Source organism: Malus sylvestris, chromosome 5 (genome assembly GCF_916048215.2).
Source record: "Malus sylvestris chromosome 5, drMalSylv7.2, whole genome shotgun sequence".
In the NCBI taxonomy this organism is placed as follows: domain Eukaryota; kingdom Viridiplantae; phylum Streptophyta; class Magnoliopsida; order Rosales; family Rosaceae; genus Malus; species Malus sylvestris.
In genome coordinates, this window is record NC_062264.1 from 35,843,960 (window position 1) to 35,869,360 (window position 25,401).

The following is a 25,401-nucleotide window of genomic DNA, read 5'->3' on the forward strand; positions in this document are numbered from 1 at the left end:
AGTTGCTTTTGACATTGCTGACATCGGCCAATGCTCTTCTTCCAACATTTGCATTTGCTAAGATAAGGACAACAAAAATTAAAAAAAAGGAACCGATTCAAGATGTGTAACTCCTCAACTTTGTATAAAAAGTAGAGTCTGGTTGAACCTTACCTGCCAAACTACAAAGTATGCCCTTTTGCTTCTCCATACTTTTCAAACCAGCCTTGATAACAAAACAATTTACAGACAGCAGTAAATACATAATTAAAACAAAAACTCCTTATCACAATAAACAAAACTCCATCCCAATCCACCTCATTAGTTACCTTTAAAGCAGCCGTATTCTCCACAGCCGATACTTTGTTAACTGTTGCATAACTCCTGAAATTAAAAGCAGCACACAGATATAATTCCCCCTTACAATCTAGGTAATTGCCAAGAACTTGCAGGAAGTGGGCAGATACGGAGATCTAATACTTTTTGGCCTCTACTTAGCCACATCATTGTACAGGGCTCCCATTCTATTTGAATTGTTAGCACAGTTTACATACAAATAAAAAGCCCAAGATTAAAATTTAAAACTACAATTACCTTAAAACTTGAACACCAACTGTTTAAAATATCGAAAAACAATGTCAGAGGTAAATAAATCACCACCACAAGAACTTAAACCCAGCAGAAGAACCAAGAATTGCGGTTCCACACCTTAGCAGCCAACATTTTGCTTCTCTCTTCGAGTGTCATAGTGCTCTGCCGAGAGAATTTCAATCAATCAAGATAAAATCCGCGAGAAAGCAACTTCCACAAAAGAAACCCAGAATTGTACGAACAATAATTCAAATTTCAAAACGCAGCCCTAATTGAATTGATTTTTTCGAATAAATTCGATTTTTCAAGAATTACATGGAAACGATAGTTTGTCGATAGATTCGCATACCTTAAACGATGTCATTTTGGAGATGTCTTTTGCTCTTCTGGGATTATGATCTTCGGAGATGGAGGAGAATGAGAACAGTCGACCGTTATAGAGGTGACTTGTTAAACCGGCGGTTTTTATTTTCGTGTTTTGAAATGAACACGATTTTACGTTACTACCCTTTCATCGTTTTAATTGGTCAACGATTCCCCTGCTTTCCTCGGTATATATATTTTATTATGCGATTGATAAGTAGAAACTAGAATTTTTATTAATTCTAGATTAGTACATAATTATTTAGTGATCGAGAGAATTCTTTTATTCGATACATAATTTTCAAGTACCATAAACCAAATAGAAAGGAAACCACAAATATACATAATAGTATCAAACATGATAAAACATTCTTCGGAAACGAGTCACTTTTAATGCAATTGCTAGTGCTACATTGTCTTTGATGTTGTCGAAGAATTGAAAATAGGCATACCTCCATGATGTCTTTAAGATTAATGTGCCGCAAACTCCCCAAAAGCCTACAATAAAGCCAAGTACCATGCTGACATAGAACCACAACGCATCATTTCCACCTTCATTCATGTCTTTTGTATCCTTAGATGGGAAAATGTCATCGCCAGGGCACTTAGTTGAGAGAGGAACGCCGCATAACGATGGATTTTCCATATAAATGGAAGAATCATTAAGCGTTTGAAGCTGGTTTCCTGAAGGAATTCTTCCAGACAAGTTGTTGTAAGACAAGTTCAAGTGGTTTAAAAAAGTTAAAGATGACAAGCTTTGAGGAATTTGTCCTGAAAGGTGGTTGTGTGAAAGATCAAGAGTTTCAAGCAAGTGCAAGTTTCCGATGTTGAATGGGATCTTTCATGTTAATTGATTCCTGGATAAGTTCAAGGTACCGAATTGAATGAGGCTACTTATTTCTTCAGGGATTTCACCTTGTAAATTATTTGATGAAAGATCAATGCTCTTTACAAGATTTATAGTCTTGTTGTACACAAGTTCTCTTCCTTTTAGTGTCAGTGTGATTTGCTCAATAGCACCAATAGTGTCTGCATTTAAATCGTCCACCAGCGAAGCCAAATTATCCAGACACTTGGGAATAGTACCTGAAAGGTTGTTGTGACTAAGGTCGAGGATATGAAGATGTCGAAGATTGCACAGTTGCTGGGATAGATGTCCACTAAAAGAGTTGGACCGTAATTGTATCCGGTACAACACGGATACATTTGGTCCTCCTATCCATAGAGGTATGTTACCATATAACTTGTTGTCTCCGAGATCTAGACTTCTCAAAATAGAACAATTTCGCAACGAATTAGGAATTTCACCCCCAAAATTGTTGTTGTTGAGCTTTAATACTTGCAGTGAACTTAATACCCCCAATGAAGTGGGAATATTACCAGAGAGATTGTTCAGACCAACATCTAGAAACCACAGTTTGCTCCCCACATTCCATGCACGAGGCAATTCTCCATAAAATTGATTGCTCCTTAGAGACAAGACTCCCAATTGCTGCATGTTGCAAACGGAGGGAGGAATAGTGCCAGTCAAATGATTCTCAGAAAGTAACAAGGCATCCAAATTGGGCATCATTTGGTCAATATTAGAGGGAATTGGCCCGAAAAATAGATTGCTTTCGAGATCAAGCTTCTGCAAACTTTTAAACAATCCTAAGGAGGCAGGCAGTTGGCTTTCCAGCTCACAATAAGACAAATCTAGGGACTCTAATGCTATATTTGGACAATTCAAGAAACTCCTCCAAAACTCTTCAATCCCCCCTTTAAATTCGTTTTGAGAAAGGCTTAAGACCTTTAGCTTGCACAAATTTCCATTGACTTCAGGAAAATTACCATTGAAATGATTCCCAGATATATCAAGCGTTATGAGGCTGGTGAGATTAAAAAGCCAGCTGGGAAATGAAGAACTAAACATATTATCTGACACATCAAGTACTAAAAGTGATGTCAAATTAATGTGTCGCAGTGAGATGAGTGGAATGATTTCAATTTGGCAAAAAGATAAGAGTAACTCCGCTAATGAAGGAAGCATATTAACAGCATACACCCAATTGACTCCTGTGGTGCTAAGATCCACTGATCCGAGATCAAGGTATTTAAGAGAAGAAAGGCGAGACAGCCAATTCAACTTTCTGGAAGTTAAGCCAATATTCCACCCAAGATCAAGAAAATTGAGGCTTGACAGATTACCAAGAGAAGGGGGAATCTCTCCTCCAAATGACGCAGATGAGAGATTGAGATATTGCAAACTTTTAAGCTCCCCGAAGAAGTTAGGAACTTGAATGCTATAAAAATCATTATTGCTTAGGTCCAGGTAATTTAAATGTTTCAAGCTCAACAGAGAAGCATTTATCTTACCTCCCAAGCGAAACTTTTCATACATGTCCCGCTCTTCATACGGATTCCGGAGGTCCATCTTCACCACATGACCGGTGCGGTTGTTGCATGAAACACCTTTCCATTGACAGCAATCGTGACCTACCCAAGAGGAAAGCCTGCCAGAAGGATCAACAAGATGTTGTTTAAAGATGAGAAGCGCTTGTCTTTCTTTGTCGATGCATGGATTTGTTTTCACACTGCTTGAAAGTGCACCACCGGCCAAACAGAAACAGGTTTTAGTAGTACTCCGCATGTAGGAAGAGGTCAAAAGAACAAGAAGGAAATAGTGAGCAATACTGAGGTGATAGTGGGAATCCATTACCACACACAATTTTCTTTGCTATGCTTTGGTGATGATGATGTTTAGCTTCTAAATTCCAGAATTTATAGGAAAAGATTATCGATGTAGGTCAGGGAGTTGAAATGAAAGCCGTCCGATGGAGAAAAGAAAAAAGGGTAACTGAAACGAATGGCGGGTCTTCACAACCCCTTTTACAACTTATCATCCAATGTACTCTTCTTTTCTTGTGGCATAAAATTACGAAAACGAATTTAGATATGTTTTATATTTTGTTCGAAGGAAAACGGATATAGATGTGTCAGGTTGAACAAGTTTGCAAGTCCATCGCCTACACCACACTTGCTGGTACTCTCTACTTGGATATGACTGTCGGGTCGTTAATTACAAATTTTCTAAACAATGGAATTGTTATTGACACTCCAAAATCGTCATTGTCACACAAGTCGGTTTCTCATTTGTTTTTCACTAATGAGAAATACAGAGATTTTTCTATGGAAGGGCTGTGTAGGACCAAATGAAAATGCATGCATGATGGAGTTGCTAACCGCGGAAGTCTTGGCACACCAATTAGTCTTTGGTGGAAAATCCATATGCAGCTGAGACTTTGAATTGTGAGTCTTCTCGAGTGTCTGTTAGAGAGCTAGAGAGACATAATTCGAATGTTTGTTCAACAACGCAGTGCAAGTATACTTGTAAACGGATTTTTTTGAAATGTCCAATGAACTTGTACACATCCTTCAATTTGTCATATAAACAAAAAATTTAAGCAATTTGTCATACCAATTTCCCGAAATCATTAATTTGTCATCTCGCCCTAACTCTATTAAGTTTTCTATCTAAAATAAGTCATCTGCCTCCATTCAATTTGTCATCTCATCCTAACTCCGTTTAATTTTTCATCTCAGCCTAACTGAGGTGATATTGGCTGTCCATTATTACACACAATTTTCTTTGCTATGCTTTGTTGGAAATGATGTTTTTGTTTCCTATAAATTGTAGGCGTAGGTCGGGGAGTTGAAACAAAAGTCGTCTGAAAGAGAAGAAAAAAGGGCGGGTCTTCACAACCCATTTTACAAGGTAGCAAGTCCATTGTAGACACAGCTGGGACCTGGAGACTTCGAATTAACGGTCTTCATCAGCTGGGAACTGTTCTCTTCTTTTGGTGTAAAATTATGAAAACGGATTTAGAAATGTTTTATATTTTGTGCCAACGAAAATGGATATAGATGTGTCGGTATGAACAAGTTTGCAAGTCCATCGCCTACTCCTCACTTGCTGGTACTCTACTTGGATATGACTGTCGTGTCGTTATTTACAAATTCTAAATAATGGAATTGTTATTAACACTCCAAAATAATCATTGTCAAACTAGTCGCTTTCTTATTTGTTTGTCACTAATAGGAAACACTTATTTTTCTATGGAATTTTCCGAATCTAATGAAGCCGTGTAGGAGCAGATGATGACGAGTGCATGCTGGAGATGGCTAACCATGGAAGTGTTGGCCCTCCAATTAGTCTTTGGTGGAAAATCCAAAGTCTGTCGGAGAACATAAAATATATCATAATTACATCCAATATAATTCTTGTGCCTTCATTCAATTGTCATATCACTTTAACTCCGTTGAATTTGTCATATAACTAATATTGGACTATCATATTTCGTTTCATATATTTTAGACTTTGGAGTGTCCCTGCCGACATGACAGAGAAGGGGTTATGTGACTGACTATGACATAGTAATTTGGCTTTCTATACAAGTTTTCGTGTGATAGTTGAAAGGGTAATTCTATTAACATCCCATAATCTTATGAATACACCCCATAATTTTATTTTTTCAGTTAAATTTCCGTTTTTACCTTGACTTGAATTAAGTTCTAAAGTCCAAAATAAACCCCATCCACCCTCTTATACTGGCTGCCAACCATCATAGTGTCAGGGCAAAAAATCTCAACCACTCACCATGCTCTCTCTCTCTCTCTCTCTCTCTCTCTCTCTCTCTCTCTCTCTCTCTATATATATATATATATATCCAATAACCAACCACTTGCCGGTAGGTAATAGGGAATTGGGAGATGGGGTGTGTGAATCAAGAGTGTTGGGCAATTCTCAGTTTGTTAGAGAGCCGGTCTTGGCAGTAAACTTCCGCGACGTGGGAGGTTTTTGGCTGTGCTGATATCAATGACGGATACCTCTTATATGGGTGGCCTATGGCCGTCGAGCTAGCTTTTTTGCCGTCATTTGTTTATGGGGATGGGGTGGCTTCAGAAAAATGGAGGATAAAGCTGGAATTTTAAAGGCACATTTTAGATGTGGGGTGTATTCATAAAGATGTGGGGTGTTAATAAAACAACCCTAGTTGAAAATACTTATCTTACAAAGCTTTTTTGGAAAGTGATTTTTACACAAAAATTTTAATTTGTCACACACTACTTTTTATTTCTAACCATTAAATTGAATAAATCAAACATAATCAATGGATGTATAAGAGCATCTCCAGTGGAGTCTCTAAATAAAGACAACCACCTTATAAAATGGGTATAAAACAAATATAGGGACAAAATGAATCTCCAATTGATCGGAAAGTGAGTCCCCAAAGTACAGGGACTCATCGGATACATAGTAGTGTATGTCTCACATATAGGGATTATATAGAGATAACCTTGAGTGAAAAACGGAACCCACAATCTTAATTGAAGCTTTTAATGTTTTTAATGCTTCTAATTAATTAAAAAATGGTTAACATAAACAAAAAAAATGTGCACATTGAGTGGAAAACGGGACTCACAATCTTAATTGAAGATTTTAATACTTTTAATTAATTAAAAAAATGTTAACATAAGCAAAAAATGTGCACCTAATCAAATTATCACATAAAATCATAAAAACTTCAAATTTAGAGATTCTATTATAAGGATTCTACCATTGAAGACAATATTTCTTTAGGGACACAAATATTTCCTTAAATGAGTACTCAAAAGTGGTGATGAGAATACCTAAATATGGACCTTCATTGGAGATACTGTGTGCATTTATTATTTTTATTTTTTCTTCCTTGATTTTATTCCAAAATTAGGAAATAGCTTCTGAAAAACTGATTTTCACACTTTTTTTGTCATCTATACTTTTGTTGGATAGATTCGTAGAAGGAAGCTTACCTTAAACGACGTCATTTTGGAAATATCTCTTGCTCTTATCGGATTCTGATCTCCAGAGATGGAGGGGAATGAGAACAGTTGACCGTTGTAGAGGTCTGAGTCACCTTGTTAAATCGGCGGTCTTTATTTTTGTTTTTTTTAAATAAACACGATTTTACGTTACTACCCCTTTCCTCATTTTCTTTGGTCAACGATACCCCCTGCTTTCCTCAGTGTATATATATATATATATATATATATATATATATATATATATATAGATTTTATTATATGATTTATAAGCACAAACTAGAATTTTAAATTAATTCCAAGTTAATACATAAATGTTTGTGGGAACATTTATTGAAAGATAGAATTCTTTTATTCAATACAAAAGTTCCAAGAAGTACCTTAAACCAAATAGAAAGGAAACCACAAATATACATAGTACAATCAAACATTAGAAAACATTATTCAGAAACGAGCCACTTTCAATGCAAATACTAGTGCTATCTTGTCTTTGATGTAGTCGAAGAATTGAAAATAGGCATACCTCCATGTTGTTTTTAAGATCAACGTGCCACATATGCCTCAAAAGCCTACGATGAACCAAGTACTACACTAACATAAAACCACAACTTATCATCATTTCTCACTTCATTCTTGTCTCTTCCATCCTTAGCTCACACACAAAAGGTCATAAACACATTCATGTAACCTTGTTAAAAAATAAAGCACAAAAAACCTCTTTAGCGCCAATTCAACATCAAATTAAAAGAAAATACCGAATCCTTTCTTTCAAATTAACATCATCCAACAGCAAGCTCAATCTTTACATTCAAAATAACAATTTCTGTGGAGCCATCAAAATTGTTATCCAGCCACAGCAACATGCGAAAACTGCCATTAAGAGCCACTTTCGCAACCAACTTGGTCTCAATCTATAGCAGCATTGCCAATTTGCCAGAAGATATTAAGCTATAGTAAGTTAATTACAACTATATCAACAACCTCTGCACTTCCACGGAAGGAAGTAAATCACCTACCTAAATTGGCCCTAACCCTAAAGCTAAAGTATATCAACAACCTCTACACTTTGCGAGCCAGGGTCCTCTGCTTGGTCGCGTGCTGTACTACTTTTTCCTCTACAGGAAGCCCCTTCTTCCTTCTTACTGCTTTAATTAGTTTCCTTGCAGTATTGGGAAGCACACTAGAACCGTCACCAAACTCTTCAAGTTCTTCTTCTGTTTTCGGTACAAAAGAAAGGATCCTCTAGAAGTGCTTCCCAGTGACTAAGCACAAGAAGAGCACTTGCAGCACCAGCAGTCCGTCTTCTAAGTTCATCCGCAAAACCAAAGCTTTCAGGAACTGTATGAGCAAATGAAAAGGTACCAACATTATTTTAGAGGCATCACCCCCTACAATCCAAGAAGAGTTGCTTTTGAAATTGCTGACATCGGCCAATGCTCTTCTTCCCACATTTTTATTTGCTAAGATAAGGACAACAAAAGTTTGAAAAAGGAACTGGTTCAAGATGTGTAACACAACTTTGCATAACAAGTACAGTCTGGTTCAACCTTACACGCCGAACTACAAAGTATGCCTTTTCGCTTCTTCATACTTTTCAAACCAGCCTTGATAACAAAACAATTTACAGATAGAAAGCAGTAAATATATAATTAAAACAAAAACTGCTTATCACAAGAAATAACACTCCATCCCAATCCCCCTTAAAACAAGCAGTGGAATATGAATGTCGTCGGTTACCTTTAAAGCAGCTGTATTCTCCAGAGTCGATACTTTGTTAACTGCTGCATTACTCCTGAAATAAACGCAGCACACAGCTATAATTCCCCTTACAATCTAGGTAATTGCCAAGAACTTGCAGGAAGTGGGCAGATACGGCTAATATCTATTACTTTTTGGCCTCTACTTAGCTACATCATTGTAATACAAATCCCAAGATTTAAATTCTGGAATGAAGGCTTAGTTGATTTCAGTTCTAAAACAACTAAGACGTTGATTAAAACCATAACATTCGATAATCGAAATGAAATTGCACAAATTTAAAACTACAATTACCTGATCCCGCCATCAGCTTTGGCAGTGTCACTTTCTGTGTAAACCTTAAAACTTGAGCCACCAACTGTTTAAAATATTGAAAAAGAACGTCAGAAGTTAATAAATCACCACCATAAGAAGTTTAAACCAGCAGAAGAGCCAATAATTTCTAGAAAAACCGAGAGAATTTCAATCAATTCAAGATAAAATTCACGAGAAAGCAACTTCCACAAAAGAAACCCACAATTAGACGAACAGTAATTCAAATTTAAAAACGCAGCCCTAGTTGAATTTGATTTTTTTAAGAAATTCGATTTTTCAAGAGGTACATGGAGACGACAGATTGTTGGATAGATTCATAGAAGCAAGCGTACCTTAAACGACGTCATTTTGGAGATATCTTTTGCTCTTCTCGGATTCCGACGGAAAGGAATGAGAACAGTCCACCGTTGCAGAGGTCTGACACATCTTGTTAAATCGGCCGCGGTTTTTATATATTTTCGCTTTTTGAAAGACTCCTATTTCTACACCATATTATTATTTTACCCTTCATAAAAAATTAATAACTAAAAGTGTTATTTTCTCATTGACCATTACTTTAGTCTAAAGAAGGCTTTTCAATTGCACTGTACTAATAAACAGTGTTTTGAACCACATTTAAGTTTATTTACAAGATTGCCACTCGGATGCTTTTAACCAATTTTCACTTAATTTACAAAATTGCCACTCAGGCTTAAAAACCTATTTTCAACAGTTGGCTGCATTTCACGTTTGACTCGGCGAGAGAGAGGGGAGGGGGACATCACGCCTGACAAATTGGAGAGAGACAACATCTGGGTGTGCCTCTGGCGAGCGGAGAGAGGGGGATAGAGCGACTACAGAGGAGGGAGACACAGGATCTGACAGATTGGAGAGAGATGGGAGCTATGGGTTTGGACTGAGTGAGAGAGATATTTAGGTAGGTGCTCTGCCAGGCTCTCTCTGCCGCTAATCTTGATGCACACGTGTTGATGATCGTGGGAAGGGAAGAACGATGGTAAAGCTGGCCTTTTCCATTTCCTTCTCAAACCCTCATTGCCTCTTCCATCTCCCACACCCTGCGAGAACGACGGTCTCGCCTCCATCCTATCCTCCAGTCGCCGCTACGACAAAAACCACCTTGGAGCCAGTATAAAGGGGTATGAATTTGGATCTGAAACGAATACCTTTGTATATTTGGTTTTGTAGTTAATTTCACCTTCTGGGTTTATGCTGGGTTTTAGTACAATTTTAAAGGGAGGTATAATCTGATGAGGTTTCTCATGACCATGCAGAAGGCAGGACTTTATGCTCACCTTCGCATTGGCCCTTATGGTTGTGTTGAGTGGAACTTTGGGTAATTTTTTTTCTCTAGATCTATAATTTTGGCTTTTTTTCTTTCTTATTTTTTTAGGATTTTCCACTCATTCTATTTTCCTCTCCTAATTTTAGAAAAAAGTATTTAATTTTTCTGATTGTGTGGTTTGTAGGGGTTTTCCTATTTGGCAGAGGCAAGTTTTGATTTTTACTTTTCTTTTTTCTCACAGGGGGCTTTCGGAGAAGCATGTAATGGAGACACCACTTCTGTCATTATCTTTGGAAGTATTTGATGGTCGACTGGATGATCCTATTAGCGTGTCCATCCAAGGAGGTTTGTATTCATCTTTCCACTGTTTTTGGAAAAATGTGTGGAAATCATAAAGATGCTTCTGAAGATAGGTAAGCAACAATTTCTAAAATTTTAGTGTAATCTATTTTCATTATGAAGTTGTTCTAATGCTAATTAGTGATTTCAAACAAATTATGTGAAGTGAAAAGTGAAATTTTGTATGTTAAGCCACCACCACCTAGAACAAAAAATAAACACCCGCCACTGCTTTTCAGCCGTCGTCTTCTACGATCCATTCAAATCTCCGATCGAAACAGGTATTTACTTCTGATTCCATTGATTTCAGATCGTTCAAATTTTCATCATAATTCGCAATCAATCTCCCAAATTTGTTGGATTTAGGGCTTTGTATCTGAATTATTGCTGAAATTGTGTGATGGGTTGAATGCAGAGAGAAACTTAGGGAAAGATGAGCGACGTATTCGAAGGGTACGAGCGCTACTACAATGAGCTATCCGCACCAAAAAGTGTACGGTAACTGGTGCTCTCAATAGAGGCCAATTTTTTTTTCTCACTTTTCCTTATTTATTTATTTTTGTGAATTTAATATATACATGTAGTTGTGTTATATTTTGGATGATTTATGTTGCATTCAGTTGTGCTGGTGTCCTCTTCAACGATTACTTTTGTCTCGAAATCTTCCGTTCTAGCTCTCCATACAAAACCCAAATCTTTGGTTCTCTCTAACTTCCTCTTTCCTCTTTTTTTTTAGTTGATGTTAATCTCGCGCCGATGGATCCCTTCGATTTGAAATGGTATACTATTGCTACTTCATTTTGTAGCTTTATTATTTTCATTTGATTTTTATAATTTTTTGTATTTTACTTGCATTTAATTTGTTGAGATCTTTTGAATTCGGTTGCTTGAGTAATTAGGGATTTGGTTCCTTGGAGTGTCCTTAGGAGTAGCAGATTGAATCGATGAGATCGACGGCTTTGCCGTCTGGGATTCCGAAGTTGTTGCCGGATTTCCGACGAATTTCCAGCCCAGTTTGTGCGCGACCTGTCTTCAGATCATAGTGAAGTGAGTTTTATTAAACTCAGGTACTGTATTTGAGTTTTAATTTTGGATTTTTGTTAATTTGGACGACACCCTAACAGTTTGGTTTTGCGGTGAGTTGTGGTGCTTTGTCAGGGCTTTCCCAGCTAAAAGGGGATTTTGCGTTTTGTCTCCTCAGTTGATAAACCTGAGATTTGACAGTAGCTAGAACGCCACTGTTACTTTTTGGGTATGTTTTCTGTCCTACTTTTTCCCAATTTGAATATGTATTCATAGTTGTCGGAATAAAACATATCTGTAGTTTTTGGGAAGAGCTGATGAATGATGGTATCTGTTCCTTCCATGTTAGAAGCATTTCGGGGTTTTATTTCATCTTATCTGCATGATTACTTGCCACCACCTCCGCTGTTTCCTGTATTTTCTCGATTTTTTTTTCCTAAACCAGATCTTTCTGATTGGTCTAATTCTTAACTTCGTGTGGTTTAGTCTTAGATTTTGAATATTGAGAAATTTGGATCTTCATGTGATTTACCATGCAGGATATTGAGTTTGTATGACATCAATGAGGAGGACATTGATGGTGTCACTGATCGTTCTCAGCTTTCAACAGTAACACAACCATCTCCACTCCAGATGCAGCTACCCATATTAGAGTTGCCAAAAGTTTGTTCTTCTCCATTCTGTTTATTTGTGATATTCATGTAATTTCAAATCCAGCATAGGGACATTAGATGCTAATAATTGTGTTGCGTTTATCTAGAACCTCCAAGGTGTTTAGTGCTCCTGCCTCCACCTTTTTGGAGTTGTTATTGCGTCTACTTAGTTTGCCTGAGTCTGAAATATCTTAGTTGTATCTTTATGATATTAAAGTGAGCCTGTTTATGCGTGTTCAATTAGGTCTAGGTTTCTTCTTTATATAATGTGGTTGTCACCTTCGTTGGAATTTCTAAACTTTTTGAGATGTGAGATATCTCCATAAAAATAATGCTCATCAAATGACGGGTAATTTAGTAGAACAATATTGATACCGTTGCTTGAGTTGCGGGCATTCTGTTTTCCTCTTCTAGAATTGTGACTCTAGGAGCTTTTTATGATTCACCATTTCTGTTTTGCTTCTGTGATGATATTTGGGTTGGGATTCCTATTTCAGTGTCGTTTTCTCCCATCTCTATAGGATATCTTTGCCACAATTAATCACCCCCAAAAAAATTATTTGCATTGATTGTTTCCATCACTGGTCAGCGGACACAGGTTCTGTACATCAGTTAGCATGTTTTGTTCCAATGTACTGTTAGGAACAACTGTTCCTGAGAAGTTGAAGAGTATCATTCAACTTTTAAAGTTTTGGATTTCAAAAGATTAATCGACTCCATAAGCTATTAATAACTTGATTCCATAGAGACACCGGAGGGTCCTAATAAAGCCACTCAATCTGCAAATGTCAAATAAAGCAACTTATAAGTCTTATATATCACTCACCCAACGCATATTACTTTGTCTACAATGGTACTGAAATATTGGTATACATCTCAACAGTGAGCATACATTTTCAAATATTTGCCACTTCAAGTCTTTGTGTGTGTTGTTTACCCCAGACTTTGCACATCAATTTGGTTCTGTTCTTTTGATGGTTTGATGCGTTTTGTGTTGTGTTTTTCGGTCAATTGACTAGGTTCATATGATTAATTCCCATGGTTTCCATGCCATATTGGTTGAATTTATTTTAACTATATTTATTTTTGGTGCAGCCATATCCTCATATGAACAACAAGTGGAAGGTTTACAGGACATTAACCAATTAGTTGGGCTATTAGTTCCTTTACTTTGTGGTGTCCCTATTGTGAGTGAAAAAAATGTTCAGGTACTTTATAGTTAGGAAGATTTAATGATGCTTTTTCTACGTACTTTATTATGTTTTGATAAACGGAGGTTCAGCAACAGGTTACTGAAATTATCACTTATATAGATAACCTCCACCACAAAGTAATTTCCTAAGAAATGTGTAGTACTTTGTCTTCTGGGTTAGTGTTCTCTAATTTAGATTAGACATTAGGGCTTTGAGCTTGGTAAGGTTTCTTTTCTTGATGCACCTCATTTTTTTATTTATTGTTTTTCTTTTTGGAGTTTTTGATTTACAGATAAATTCAACATTTAAATTCTCTTTTTGTGATTCTGCAGATTTTGTCTCTGTAATCAGATGGTTGATATCGATGTCTGATTTCGTTCTTCTTCACTTTCAAGAAGCACCGGTGTTTATTGAAGGTATATAATCCGTTTAGACATTTAGTTTTCAATGTATCAAGTATTTTGCGTTGTTAGTTTTCTGTTACTTTTGTTGCTGCCTGCCTTTTTTTTCTATTTTTTTTTCGTTTTTATCCGCTTCTCTTTTACTTTTGTGCAACCCATTGTCCTCAGTTTATAATCTTTCGTTGGATAATTTGATCGCCTAATGTATTCTCAAGTTATATCTTTGGTTTTAAACTGTTCTAAACAATTTAATCTTTAAACTGTTCAATGTTAACCCCAACATTTTATTTTCATTCTGTACGCATTGGAACCAAATTTAATTGGTGCTAAAAACGTACAGAGCCTTTAACTATACCATGAATGCAATGTTAGCCAATAAATAATTATAAAAGTAACTTTGTCATGGGCTATAATCATATCGAGCATCGTTCCATGATTGTTACCAACCTTTAAAATCAAATTTAGCATCCGTATGTTTTACCTCTCTGTTTCAATCTCAACCACTAGCAGCTACAATTTTGTATTAATCACTGTTATCGATTGTTCTTGACATATGATCATCAGATCCCAATATGTCGACCGTTGTTTTCCCTACCTTATCGTATGTGAAACGATTATATTTGCACTCACTTTTATTTATTGGAAACAGTATTTGTGTCTCTCCATATAGAATCCTTGGTGCAAAATGTTTACAATTTGAATCTGTTTCAGCTTCCTACAGCCAAATTGGAATCAATCTAAAAGAACTGGGTCTATTCGCGGTCTTCAAGGTATAACATTGATCACTCTCAACTTTAAATTTCTTTTTCAACATTTTTTCCTTTTGCATTTCTAAAAAAAAAAAAAAAAAAAAAAAAAAAAAAAAAAAACCTTTATTCAATATATACTGATATGGTCAATTATAGCAGAAAAAAACTTCATCTTTTTTGTCAATATTTAAGTTTTTTTTATTTTTCTTCATGAACCAGGTCAGCCGATAACTCTATAACCATCCACGTATAGAACTTATCCATTTTTGTCATTGTGGTATCAATACAAATTTACTCTTATTTTTTGAGGTGGGATTGGTCTTAAAACACAAGAACCAGAATTTAATTGATCCCATTGTTCTGTACACAAAAATTCCATCGACCCAAAATCTCACGTGGAAAACAAACGTATTTACCTGTTTTTTTTTCTGCTTCTCCTTAGTTTTAACCTATTTTTTCAATTTTTTTCCGCATCATTCTCTCTTTTCATGATTAGTTTTAGCGCACAGTTTTTAAACCTCTTAAATCCTGTTCGTTTTAGTGTTTTGCTTCATTATTAACATTCATTTGGATTTGTGATTGATATCAACTTGGTCAGGTTTTCATTACTTGCAAAGAATCTTTAGAGTAATGCCTTTAAACTGTGTCAATTTTTCAATGAAAAACCTTGAGAACCTTATTCAGTATTTGGCAATTAGATGAAACATCAACATAATTTCCCTCACTTTAACCGATTCTATGTGATTAAAGTCTGGAAAAATACAGTGAAAAAGATGCAGCTTTTTTATGGGATTGACAATTTTCGACTTAGTTTTGGCTAATGGGATTGACAATTTTCGGCTTAGTTTTGGCTAAAAAAGAATTAGAGTGTTACTTAGTAAGTTGAGTTAACAAATTTGCAGGATGCAACAGAGCACATAGGACAAGTTTTCAAACGAGTTAAAAAGATACAGCTGAAAAGAGCATACAAGATAGAGAATTGGTATGCTACTTTGTCTTTGTGTTGGATTTTGATGTTTAGGTTCTGCTGCTCAGTAGACTTTATAGTGTTCTAAATCTGTTTTGTAAATGTGCTAAAAGATTGGACATGTTATTGAATATTAGCCATGTAGTTTGAATTGGATATGTGATTGAATATTAGGTATTTAGTTTGAATTGATTTGGATATGTGGTTTATTGAATTGGAATTTGGATATGTGCTAATTTGAATTGGATATGTTGAATTAGAGATGTGCTACTTTGAATTGGATAGGTTGAATTGGAGTGTGCTATATTGATATATGATGAACTGATGGTTACAGAACACACACGCACACACTCACCAGTCATCACATACTCTGGGGCTGCATAACCATAGGTTCCCATGACTCGCGTCAAAACATGAGTTTTATCACCCTCAGGACTATCTTTCGCAAGTTCGAAATCCGAAAGCTTGGCATTGTAATCCTAAAATAACTCATTCATTTAACACATGAAAATTGTGCATTTTCACAATTAAAGTTTTAAATTGTCATCATTCTGTTCAAATGCACAATTTCCGTTTTGTTTCCCTTCTCTCATCTTGCAAGCACTCATGGTGTCCATTTCCTTTTAATTTCGGTTAATGCAGGTTTTGAAATTTGTGATGATCATTTTCATATTTCTATAAATTTTGAGAGAAAAAAGCATGTGAAAAACCACATTAGTCTCTAGGCATAAATCACATTAGTCTAATTATGGCTAGGATAAAAAACCATGTCATAAACTATGGCTTGGTTACATTGCAATTTCAATTTGGGATTTGAATTTATTTACAAAATTACGATCCTTTTTAAAATTTAGAAAAGAGCATGTTAAAAGACCAATTCTCTTTACAGGAACTTGAATAAAAAGTAGGCCATGATTGAAAACCAACCAGCAAAGATTATTATGGTGATTCACTAATTTAAACATAAACTAGCTTTGAGAATCATGCTCACCCATTGTTGGTTTTCCTTGCGAGCATATTTCCTACCCAAAGTTTCCCAAACTGTGTTCTCAAACCGCTGCATCGGCATATCTTTCCAACTTCTAATGGTCTTTGGTGCTAGAACATCTTCTAACTTCATTCTAAAAAAATTGATTCATAAGTAAAGACACCTAAAAGCAGCTAAGTAAACAGTTTAATCAAGAAGCAATTCAGAAGTAGAACCAAATAAGCCACAGTCCAACTTTTGCACACCCTCCGGCGTAATTTAATATCAGAAACCGTCTCCTGAATTCAAGTTTGCCTAGAGCTTCTAATTGTGTGTGCCCATAGTGTCTTTCTTGGTCTACAACCAAGGACTGATTAGTGAGAGCTTCAAAAATAGATAGTTATCATAAACAAACAATTGATCACGATGATGTTTTTTGTAATTTGGGTTTATAGTGCTTCTAAATGCTGTTTTAATTGAGTTTTCTGTGTTTGGTCGATTTGTTGTGGCGGATGGGTGATACGTTTTTTTTCTTTCAGTTAAGAAACGGTGCCTTTCAGAGTTTGTAATTTTTTGTTGGGGTTTTTTCAAGCTGCTGTGTTAAAGGTGTATGATGTGTTTTTTTCTTTTCGCTTTATTCTTGCTGATTTGGGATGGTTTTTACATGTTTTCAAAGGATGTTACTGTTCAAGCTCTGCTGATATTTTATTCTGTTCATTTTGATTTTGTTTTTCAGTTGTGGTTATAGGATTGTTTTCTCTTCTTTTTTTCTTTTTTCCCCCTCTGTACAGCTTTTCAAAAATTCAACTGTTGTTCTCAATTTGGTTATTTGAACCGAGGCCAGTTAGGCTGTGCCTTTGGAAGGTCTCACTGCTTTTAAAGTTGAATGGTGCTAACGGAATATAATGCGTTCATTCTTCAGTGTGTGTGAGCGTATGTGTATGCAGTGTATGCAGTGTATGTGAGTGCATGCAGTGTGTGCAGTGTGTCACTTGGGCCGTTGGCTTTTTGAGGTATGTTCATTTATAGAGATTTTGTAACTGTATTGTTGAATTTTTAATGTATGCTTGGATTTTAAAGGGGCACCGTATTTATGGGTTGTTGTACGATTCTAGGGAGATAAAAGAGGGGATGGAGAGGTCATGCTAAGGAGAGTATATTACTTGCCACTGAGGAATATACTTCATATAATAGCAATGTGATGATGTGTGGCATGCTTTAACTAAGGGATATTTTTATGTAGTAAGAAAGCCATATAGAGTCACATTTTTTTTTTTTTTTTGGATTTGGTAACTGAAATTTTGTGTAAACTAATGTTTCATAAGAAACAGAACTTTTTTGGAAACCATCTCTTTCTAATCAAAGACGTTCAGTTTCTTCCCACTCATTGTACAATGTGTTTATATGCCAGCTCACTTGAATGTATATAAAAAAAACTGTTTGTTTATAATTGTGTTGAATTTATTCAACTTAAATGTGTTTTATTCATCTGATTACACCTGAAACAATAGGTTTCCGCAGCAACACGCGAGCATATTTTCTCGTTATTTCTAAAATAACCTCTAATGTTTCCCTAATTGTTATGACCCTAGCTGCACCAGAACCTCCTCCCACCTCTATCAAAAACAAAAACCTTTGACACCTACTTGACGACATCTATTTTGGAAAGAGAGGGAAACGTAAGGGGGGAGGAAGAGAGCATAGGGGACGAAGAGAGAGAAATACGGGGGAGATTGCTCCAATACAAAGGCAGATTGCTCCAAACCGATTTAGTCCAACTGGAATTGGGTATTTTTCGATTTTAAAATTTGGGTTGTCGTCGTTGTTCGTCTTTGAGGAAGAGAAAGAGAGGGTGTAGGAGGTGGTACCGGAATTGAAAGGGAGAGTGCAATGGTGTTTGTCGTTGGGGAGGGTGATGGATGATTGGGGACTTGATAATCGTCGTCCCATCGTGGATGATATGGGAGGGTGGTGGATTTATTTTTACTTTTGTTAGTTTTAGTTTTTCTTTATTCTCTTGTAGTTTATTTAATTAAAGTTATAATGAATTTATAAATATAGATTTAAAAGTCTTGCGCTAAAAGGATAATTATGTGATTACCATTTTCATTAAAAGATGGATGGGAAAAATAAGTGATTTTAGTAGCACTCTTTTGAAATAAACACGATTTTACATTACTACTCCTTTTCTCTTTTTTTGGGGTCAACGATACCCCTGCTTTACTCAGTGTGTGTGTAGAATTTTTATTAATTCCAGGATAATACATAATTGTTTGTGGGAACATTTATTGAAAGATAGAATTCTTTTGACAAGAAACAAAAAAAAAAGATAGGATTATTTTATTTAATACACAAGTTCCAAGAAGTACCATAAACCAACACAAATATACATAGTACTATCAAATATTAGAAAATATTATTTGGAAACGAGCCACTTTCAATGCAATTGCTAGTGCTACCTTGTCTTTGATGTTATCGAAGAATTGAAAATAAGCATATCTCTATGATGTCTTTAAGATCAATGGGCTGCAAACCCCCCAAAAGCCTCTAATAAAGCCAAGTACCACGCTGACATAGAACCACAACTCATCATTTCCACCTTTATTTTTATCTTTTGTATCCTTAGATGGGAAAGTGTCATCTCCAGGGCACTTAGTTGAGAGAGGAACACCACATAGCGATGGATTTCCCATATAAATGGCCGAAAAATTGAGTGTTTGAAGCTGGTTTCCCCAAGGAATTCTCCCAGACAAGTTGTTGTAAGACAAGTTCAAGTGGTTTAAAAATGTTAAAGATGACAAGCTTTGAGGAATCTGTCCTGAAAGGTGGTTGTGTGAAAGATCAAGAGTTTCAAGCAAATGCAAGTTTCCGATCTTGGAAGGGATCTTTCCAGTCAATTGATTCCTGGACAAGTTCAAGGTACCCAATAGAATGAGGCTACTTATTTCTTTAGGGATTTCACCTTGTAAATTATTTGATGAAAGATCAATGCTCTTTACAAGATCTAAAGTCTTGTTGTACACAAGTTCTCTTCCTTTTAGCGTCAATGTGGCTTGCTCAATAAAACTAGTAAAGTTTATAGATGAAGCATTGACAAGTGAAGCCAAATTATCCATACACTTAGGAATAGTACCTGAAAGGTTGTTGTGACTAAGGTCGAGGATATGAAGATGTCCAAGATTGTACAATTGCTGGGATATATGTCCACTAAAATAGTTGGACCGTAATCGTATCTGATACAACACGGATACATTTGGTCCTCCTATCCATACAGGTATGTTACCATATAACTTGTTGTCTCCAAGATCTAGACTTATCAAAATAGAACAATTTTGCAATGAATCAGGAATTTCACCGCCAAAATTGTTGTTGTTGAGCTTTAATATTTGCAGTGAACTTAATACTCCCAATGAAGTGGGAATATTACTAGAGAGATTGTTCAGACTAACATCTAGAAACCCCAGTTTGCTCCCCACACTCCATGCACAAGGCAATTCTCCATAAATCTGATTGCTCCTTAGAGACAAGACTTCCAATTGATGCATGTTGCAAACAGAGGGAGGAATAGTCCCAGTCAAATGATTCTCAGAAAGTAACAAAGTTTTCGAATTGAGCATCATTTGGTCAATATTGGAGGGAATTGGCCCGAAAAATAGATTACTTTCAAGATCATGGTAAATGGCATTAGTGGACCACCAAAGTGGGAGTGGGCCCTCCAACTGATTATGACTCAAATCAAGATACTCTAATTTTGGAAATTTCAAATAGGATGGAAGGTTTCCACGAAATTAGTTGTAAGACAAGTCTAGTCGGATGAGCTGGGCATAATTCTTCAACAGCCATTCCTCTGGTATGGAATCCGAGATTTCATTACCACTAAGAGTGACGTCGCCCATTTCAGTTTGTGATTGAAGCCATACCCCAAAATCAGGACCTATCCGACAGTTTATGATATTAATTATGTGTAACTTCAATGGAGGAACCCAATCATAAGCCATGTGGAAAATGAGGGAGATGGGCTGGTTTTTGTCTCCTACACTAAAATCTTGTAACTGGGTAAGATTTATGAAATGGGCTTCCGTTAGAATGCCCTCCCAAAAATTAGAAGACAGATGGAAGGAAACTAGCTGAGAGAGTTGTCCCAAACTTTGTGGAATGGAGCCGTTCATAAAATTAGAATAGAGGTCCAAAGTTTTCAAGGATGACAAGTTTCCAATGGAATCTGGAATTGAGCCGTTCATAAAATTAGAAGAGAGGTCCAAAGTTTTCAAGGATGATAAGTTTCCAATGGAATCTGGAATTGAGCCGTTTATGATATTAGAAGAGAGGTCCAAAGTTTCCAAGGATGACAAATTTCCAATGGAATCTGGAATTGAGCCCCGCAAATTGTTGTGATGAAGATTGAGATTTTGCAAACTTTTAAACATTCCTAAGGAGACCGGCAATTGGCTTCCCAGCTCACAGTAAGCCAAATCTAGTGACTCTAATGCAATATTTGGACAATTAGAGAAACTCATCCAAAACTCTTCTATCCCCCCATTAAATTCGTTATGAGAAAGGCTTAAGACCTTTAGCTTGCACAAATTTCCAATGACTTTAGGAATTTGACTTTTTAAGCCTGTATAAGATAAATCAAGGTATTCCAGAGATTTGAAGTTTGCAAATTCACTTGGGAAAGGATCACCGAAATCATTAAAGGATAGATCAAGTGCTATAAGGCTGGTAAGATTAAAAAGTGATGCCGAGTTAATGCTCTGCAGTGAGAGTGAAATGCTTTCAATTTGGCATGAAGATAAGTGTAACTCTGCTAATGAAGGAAGCATATTAACAGCATACACCCAATTGACTCCTGTGGTGCTAAGATTTATGCCTCCGAGATCAAGGTATTTTAGAGAAGAGAGGCGAGACAACCAATTTAAGTTCCTGGAAGATGAGAGGTGATTCCACTTAAGGTCAAGAAAATTGAGGCTTGATAGGTTACCAAAAGAAGGGGGAATCTCTCCTCCAAATGACGCAAAGGAGAGATTGAGATATTGTAGACTTTTAAGCTTCCCAAAGAACTTAGGAATTTGATTGCTATGAAAATGATTAAAGCTTAGGCCAGGTAATTTAAATGTTTCAAGCTCAACAGAGAAGCATTTATCTTACCTCCCAAGTGAGCCTTTTCAAAAGCCGACGAGTCCAACTCTTCAGCAGAATTGGAATATAGATCTAGAATTCGATTCCGGAGGTCCATCTTCACGACATGACCGGTTGCTTGAAACCCCTTCCCATCGACAACAATCGTGACCCACCCAAGAGGAAAGCCTGCCAGAAGGATCAACAAGATGTTGTTTAAAGATGAGAAGCGCTTGTCTTTCTTCGTCGATGCATGCATTTATTTTCACACTGCTTGAAAGTGCACCACCGGCCAAACAGAAACAGAGTTTAGTAGTACTCTGCATGCAGGAAGAGGTCAAAAGAAAAAGAAGGAAATAGTGAGCGATACTGAGGTGATAGTGGGTATCCATTATCACACACAATTTTCTTTGCTATGCTTTGGTGATGATGATGTTTAGCTTCTAAATTCCAGAATTTATAGGACTAGATTATCGATGTAGATCAGAGAGTTTCAAAGAAAGTCGTCTGATGGAGAAAAGAAAAAAGGGTAACTGAAATGAATAGATAGTGTTTATAAGTTTGCAAGTCCATTGTCGATACACCTGGTACCAGCTGATTGTGATGGGTTCTAGAAATCCATCATGCAGTGGAGACTTTGAATTAAGGGTCTTCGGCGTCCATTATGGGTTGTAGAAATTCACAACCTATCATCTTATTTACTCTTCTTTTTATGTGGTATAAAATTACGAAAACGAATTTAGATATGTTTTATGTTTTGTTTGAAGGAAAACGGATATAGATGTGTCAGGTTGAACAAGTTTGCAAGTCCATCGCCTACACCACACTTGCTGGTACTCTCTACTTGGATATGATTGTCGTGTCGTTAATTACAAATTTTCTAAACAACGGAATTGTTATGAACACTACAAAATCGTCATTGTCACACAAGTCAGCTTTCTCATTTGTTTTTCACTAATGAGAAATCTAGAGATTTTTCTATGGAAGTTTCCGAATTCTAATGAAGCCGTGTAGGACCAAATGAAAATGCATGCATGATGGAGTTGCTAGCCGCGGAAGTCTTGGCACACCAATTAGTCTTTGGTGGAAAATTCAAAGTCTATCGGAGAGCAGAAAATATATCATAATTACATCCAATATAATTCTTGTGCCTCCATTCAATTTGTCATTTCACTCTAACTCCGTTCAATTTGTCATATAACTAATATTGGACTATCATATTTCGTTTCCAATAGTTTGGAATTTGGAGTGTCCCTTAAGCCAATATGATAGAGAAGGGGTTATGTGACCGACTATGACATAGTAATTTGGCTTTCCATACACGTTTTCGTGTGATAGTTGAAAACACTAATCTTACAAAGCCTTTTTGGAAAGTGATTTTTACACAGCAATTTTAATTTGTCACATACTACTTTTTATTTTTTAACCATCAAATTGAATAAATCAAACATAATCAATAGATGTATAAGAGCATCTTCAACGGAGTTTCTAAATAAGGACAATCACCGTATAAAATGGGTATAAAACAAATATAGAGACAAAATGAACCTCCAATGGATCGGAAAGTGAGTCCTAAAGTACAGGGACACATCGGATACATAGTGTATGTCTCACATATAAGGATTGTATAGAGATAGACAACCTTGAGTGAAAAACGAAACCCACCATATTGATTGAAGCTTTTAATGTTTTTAATGCTTTTAATTAATAAAAAAATGATTAACATAAACAAACAAAAAATGTGCAGTACGGAAAACGGGACTCACAATCTTAATTGAAGATTTTAATGCTTTTAATTATTTAAAAAATGTTAACATAAGCAAAACAATGCACCTAATCAAATTATCACATAAAATCATAAAAACTTCAAATTGAGAGATTCTATTATAAAGACTCTACCATTGGAAACAATGTTCCTTTAGGGACACATGGATTCGCTTTTAAGTCCTTAAATAAGTACTCAAAAGTGATGGTAGGAATACCTAAATATGGACTTTCATTGGACATACTTGTGTGTATTTATTATTTTCATTTTTTTCCTTGCTTTTATTCTAAAATTAGGAAATAGTTTTTGAAAAACGGATTTTCAACTTTTTTTATCTTCATCTATACTTTTGTTGGACTGAATAAATAGAGAAAAATCAAGGAACAAAAGAAATTTAGATGTAAAAATCATTTATGACCTAGCAAGTAGTTACAGTAAGTTAGAAAGGAAAATATTATACCTTTAGTATTACGATAATGTCCCTCCACACTGTAAAAAAAGCCTCATGTTTGAATCTCAAGATAACTATATTTGACCTATTATGTGGCTTCTGCCCAAATTCCTCTTGCTGTATAAATAAAAATGTTACGGCATTTGCGTTTGATCCAAAGTCCCCTTCACTCTCCTTTCCCCTTCACAACCGTTGCATACACTACTACAAAAGGACCCTATAGTGTCAGTTGTTGCGTCGGTTTAATATCATATAGTGGCGCACAAGAGAGTTGCGACACCCACTGAATATGACGTCGGATTTAGAAAGTCTGCGTCGCTTCTATATGCGACACGCATACTTAATGTCGCTTATAACCGACACACGTTTTAATAATTTTAAATACTGGCGTCGCTTTTAATAAAACAGTGTCGCTTTTAAGCGACATTAAGTATGCGTGTCGCATATAGAAGCGACACTAATTGATTTTTTTATATATTTTAAATCCTACGTCGGTTCTGAGCGACATATATTTTATTTTTTTAAATATTTTGAAACCCAGTGTCGGTTGTAAGCGACAGATTGATCGTCTTTATATTCACTCACCCGTGTTCATCTTTTCCTCTTGCATTTATCTCATTCTCACGGTTCACAAACCTTCTCTCTCTCACCTTCCGAGTTCTTCCAAGTTCATTCTTCACATTCCGAGTTCTTCCAAGTTCATTCTTCACAAAGGTAAATTTTTCTTGCTTGTAGTATTTTTATTTTCTCCTCTTATGTTTAATATTTTGATACAATTTATTGTTGTAGGGAATTTATTTGAGCTGGTTGAGTATATAAAGAATTGATCGACGACGGAATTCTTCTATAATTCAGGTTTCTATCACTAAATTCTTTAATTTTTAAATTGTATAATACACAAGTTTATTTATTTAAAAATTGTAATTTAAGTAGTTAGATAAATTTCTATTATTTTTGTTAAATTACTTCATATTTAGGCGAAATAATTAATTTTGTCACTTGAATTGTTATGAGAAAATAGAATGAATATTATCTATAAGCATTTATGTTAAATTAACAACATTAAATATAACTTAAACTTATAATATTGAGTAATTTAAGAATATATTATGTTAAATTAATTTTTTTTTCACTCTAATTGTTATTTTAATTTGTTGTTATTTTGATAATTTTTTGTTGTTATTTACTAGAATGGATTAGATGAGAATAATTTGAATTGTTATGAGAAAATGGAATGAATATTATTTATATGCATTTATGTTAAATTAACAATATTAAATATAACATAAACTTATAATATTGAGTAATGTAAGAATATATTATGTTAAATTAATTTTGTTCGCACTTTAATTGTTACTTTAATTTGTTGTTATTTTGATAATTTTTTGTTGTTATTTACTAGAATGGATTAGATGAGAATAATTTGAATTGTTATGAGAAAATGGAATGAATAATAATTATAAGCATTTATGTTAAATTAACAATCTTAAATATAACATAAAATTATAATATTTAGTTATATAAGAATATATTATATTAAATTAATTTTTTTTTGCAATTTGAATTGTTATGAGAAAATGGAATGAATAATATTTATAAGCATTTATGTTAAATTAACAATATTAAATATAACATAAACTTATAAT

The 25,401-nt window shown here is 35.4% G+C and overlaps 2 protein-coding genes, 2 long non-coding RNA genes and 2 pseudogenes across 4 annotated transcripts in view; 2 read left to right on the forward strand and 4 right to left on the reverse strand.

Moving 5' to 3' along the window:
- LOC126624606 (uncharacterized) overlaps positions 1–25,401 on the forward strand; it is a 34,674-nt gene that overhangs the window by 3,321 nt on the left and 5,952 nt on the right. The gene's annotated exons all lie outside the window — the stretch shown is intronic.
- The window catches only part of LOC126624600 (putative cyclin-B3-1), a 35,598-nt pseudogene that overhangs the window by 1,175 nt on the left and 9,022 nt on the right, over positions 1–25,401 (reverse strand).
- On the reverse strand, positions 308–22,061 carry LOC126624612 (receptor-like protein EIX2; annotated as a pseudogene).
- LOC126624597 (probable LRR receptor-like serine/threonine-protein kinase At4g36180) lies at positions 1,709–3,662 on the reverse strand. The gene has a single exon (XM_050293672.1). It carries the CDS (start codon positions 3,626–3,628, stop codon positions 1,775–1,777), a length of 1,854 nt encoding a protein of 617 aa, XP_050149629.1. The 5' UTR covers positions 3,629–3,662; the 3' UTR covers positions 1,709–1,774.
- LOC126624615 (uncharacterized) lies at positions 7,662–9,398 on the reverse strand. Its single transcript, XR_007624162.1, has 4 exons — positions 9,180–9,398; positions 8,827–8,890; positions 8,512–8,566; positions 7,662–8,378 (listed from the first exon to the last, which is right to left on the reverse strand). It is a non-coding gene; the product is annotated as an uncharacterized LOC126624615 (long non-coding RNA).
- On the forward strand, positions 11,547–12,232 carry LOC126624620 (uncharacterized). Its single transcript, XR_007624168.1, has 2 exons — positions 11,547–11,720; positions 12,031–12,232. It is a non-coding gene; the product is annotated as an uncharacterized LOC126624620 (long non-coding RNA).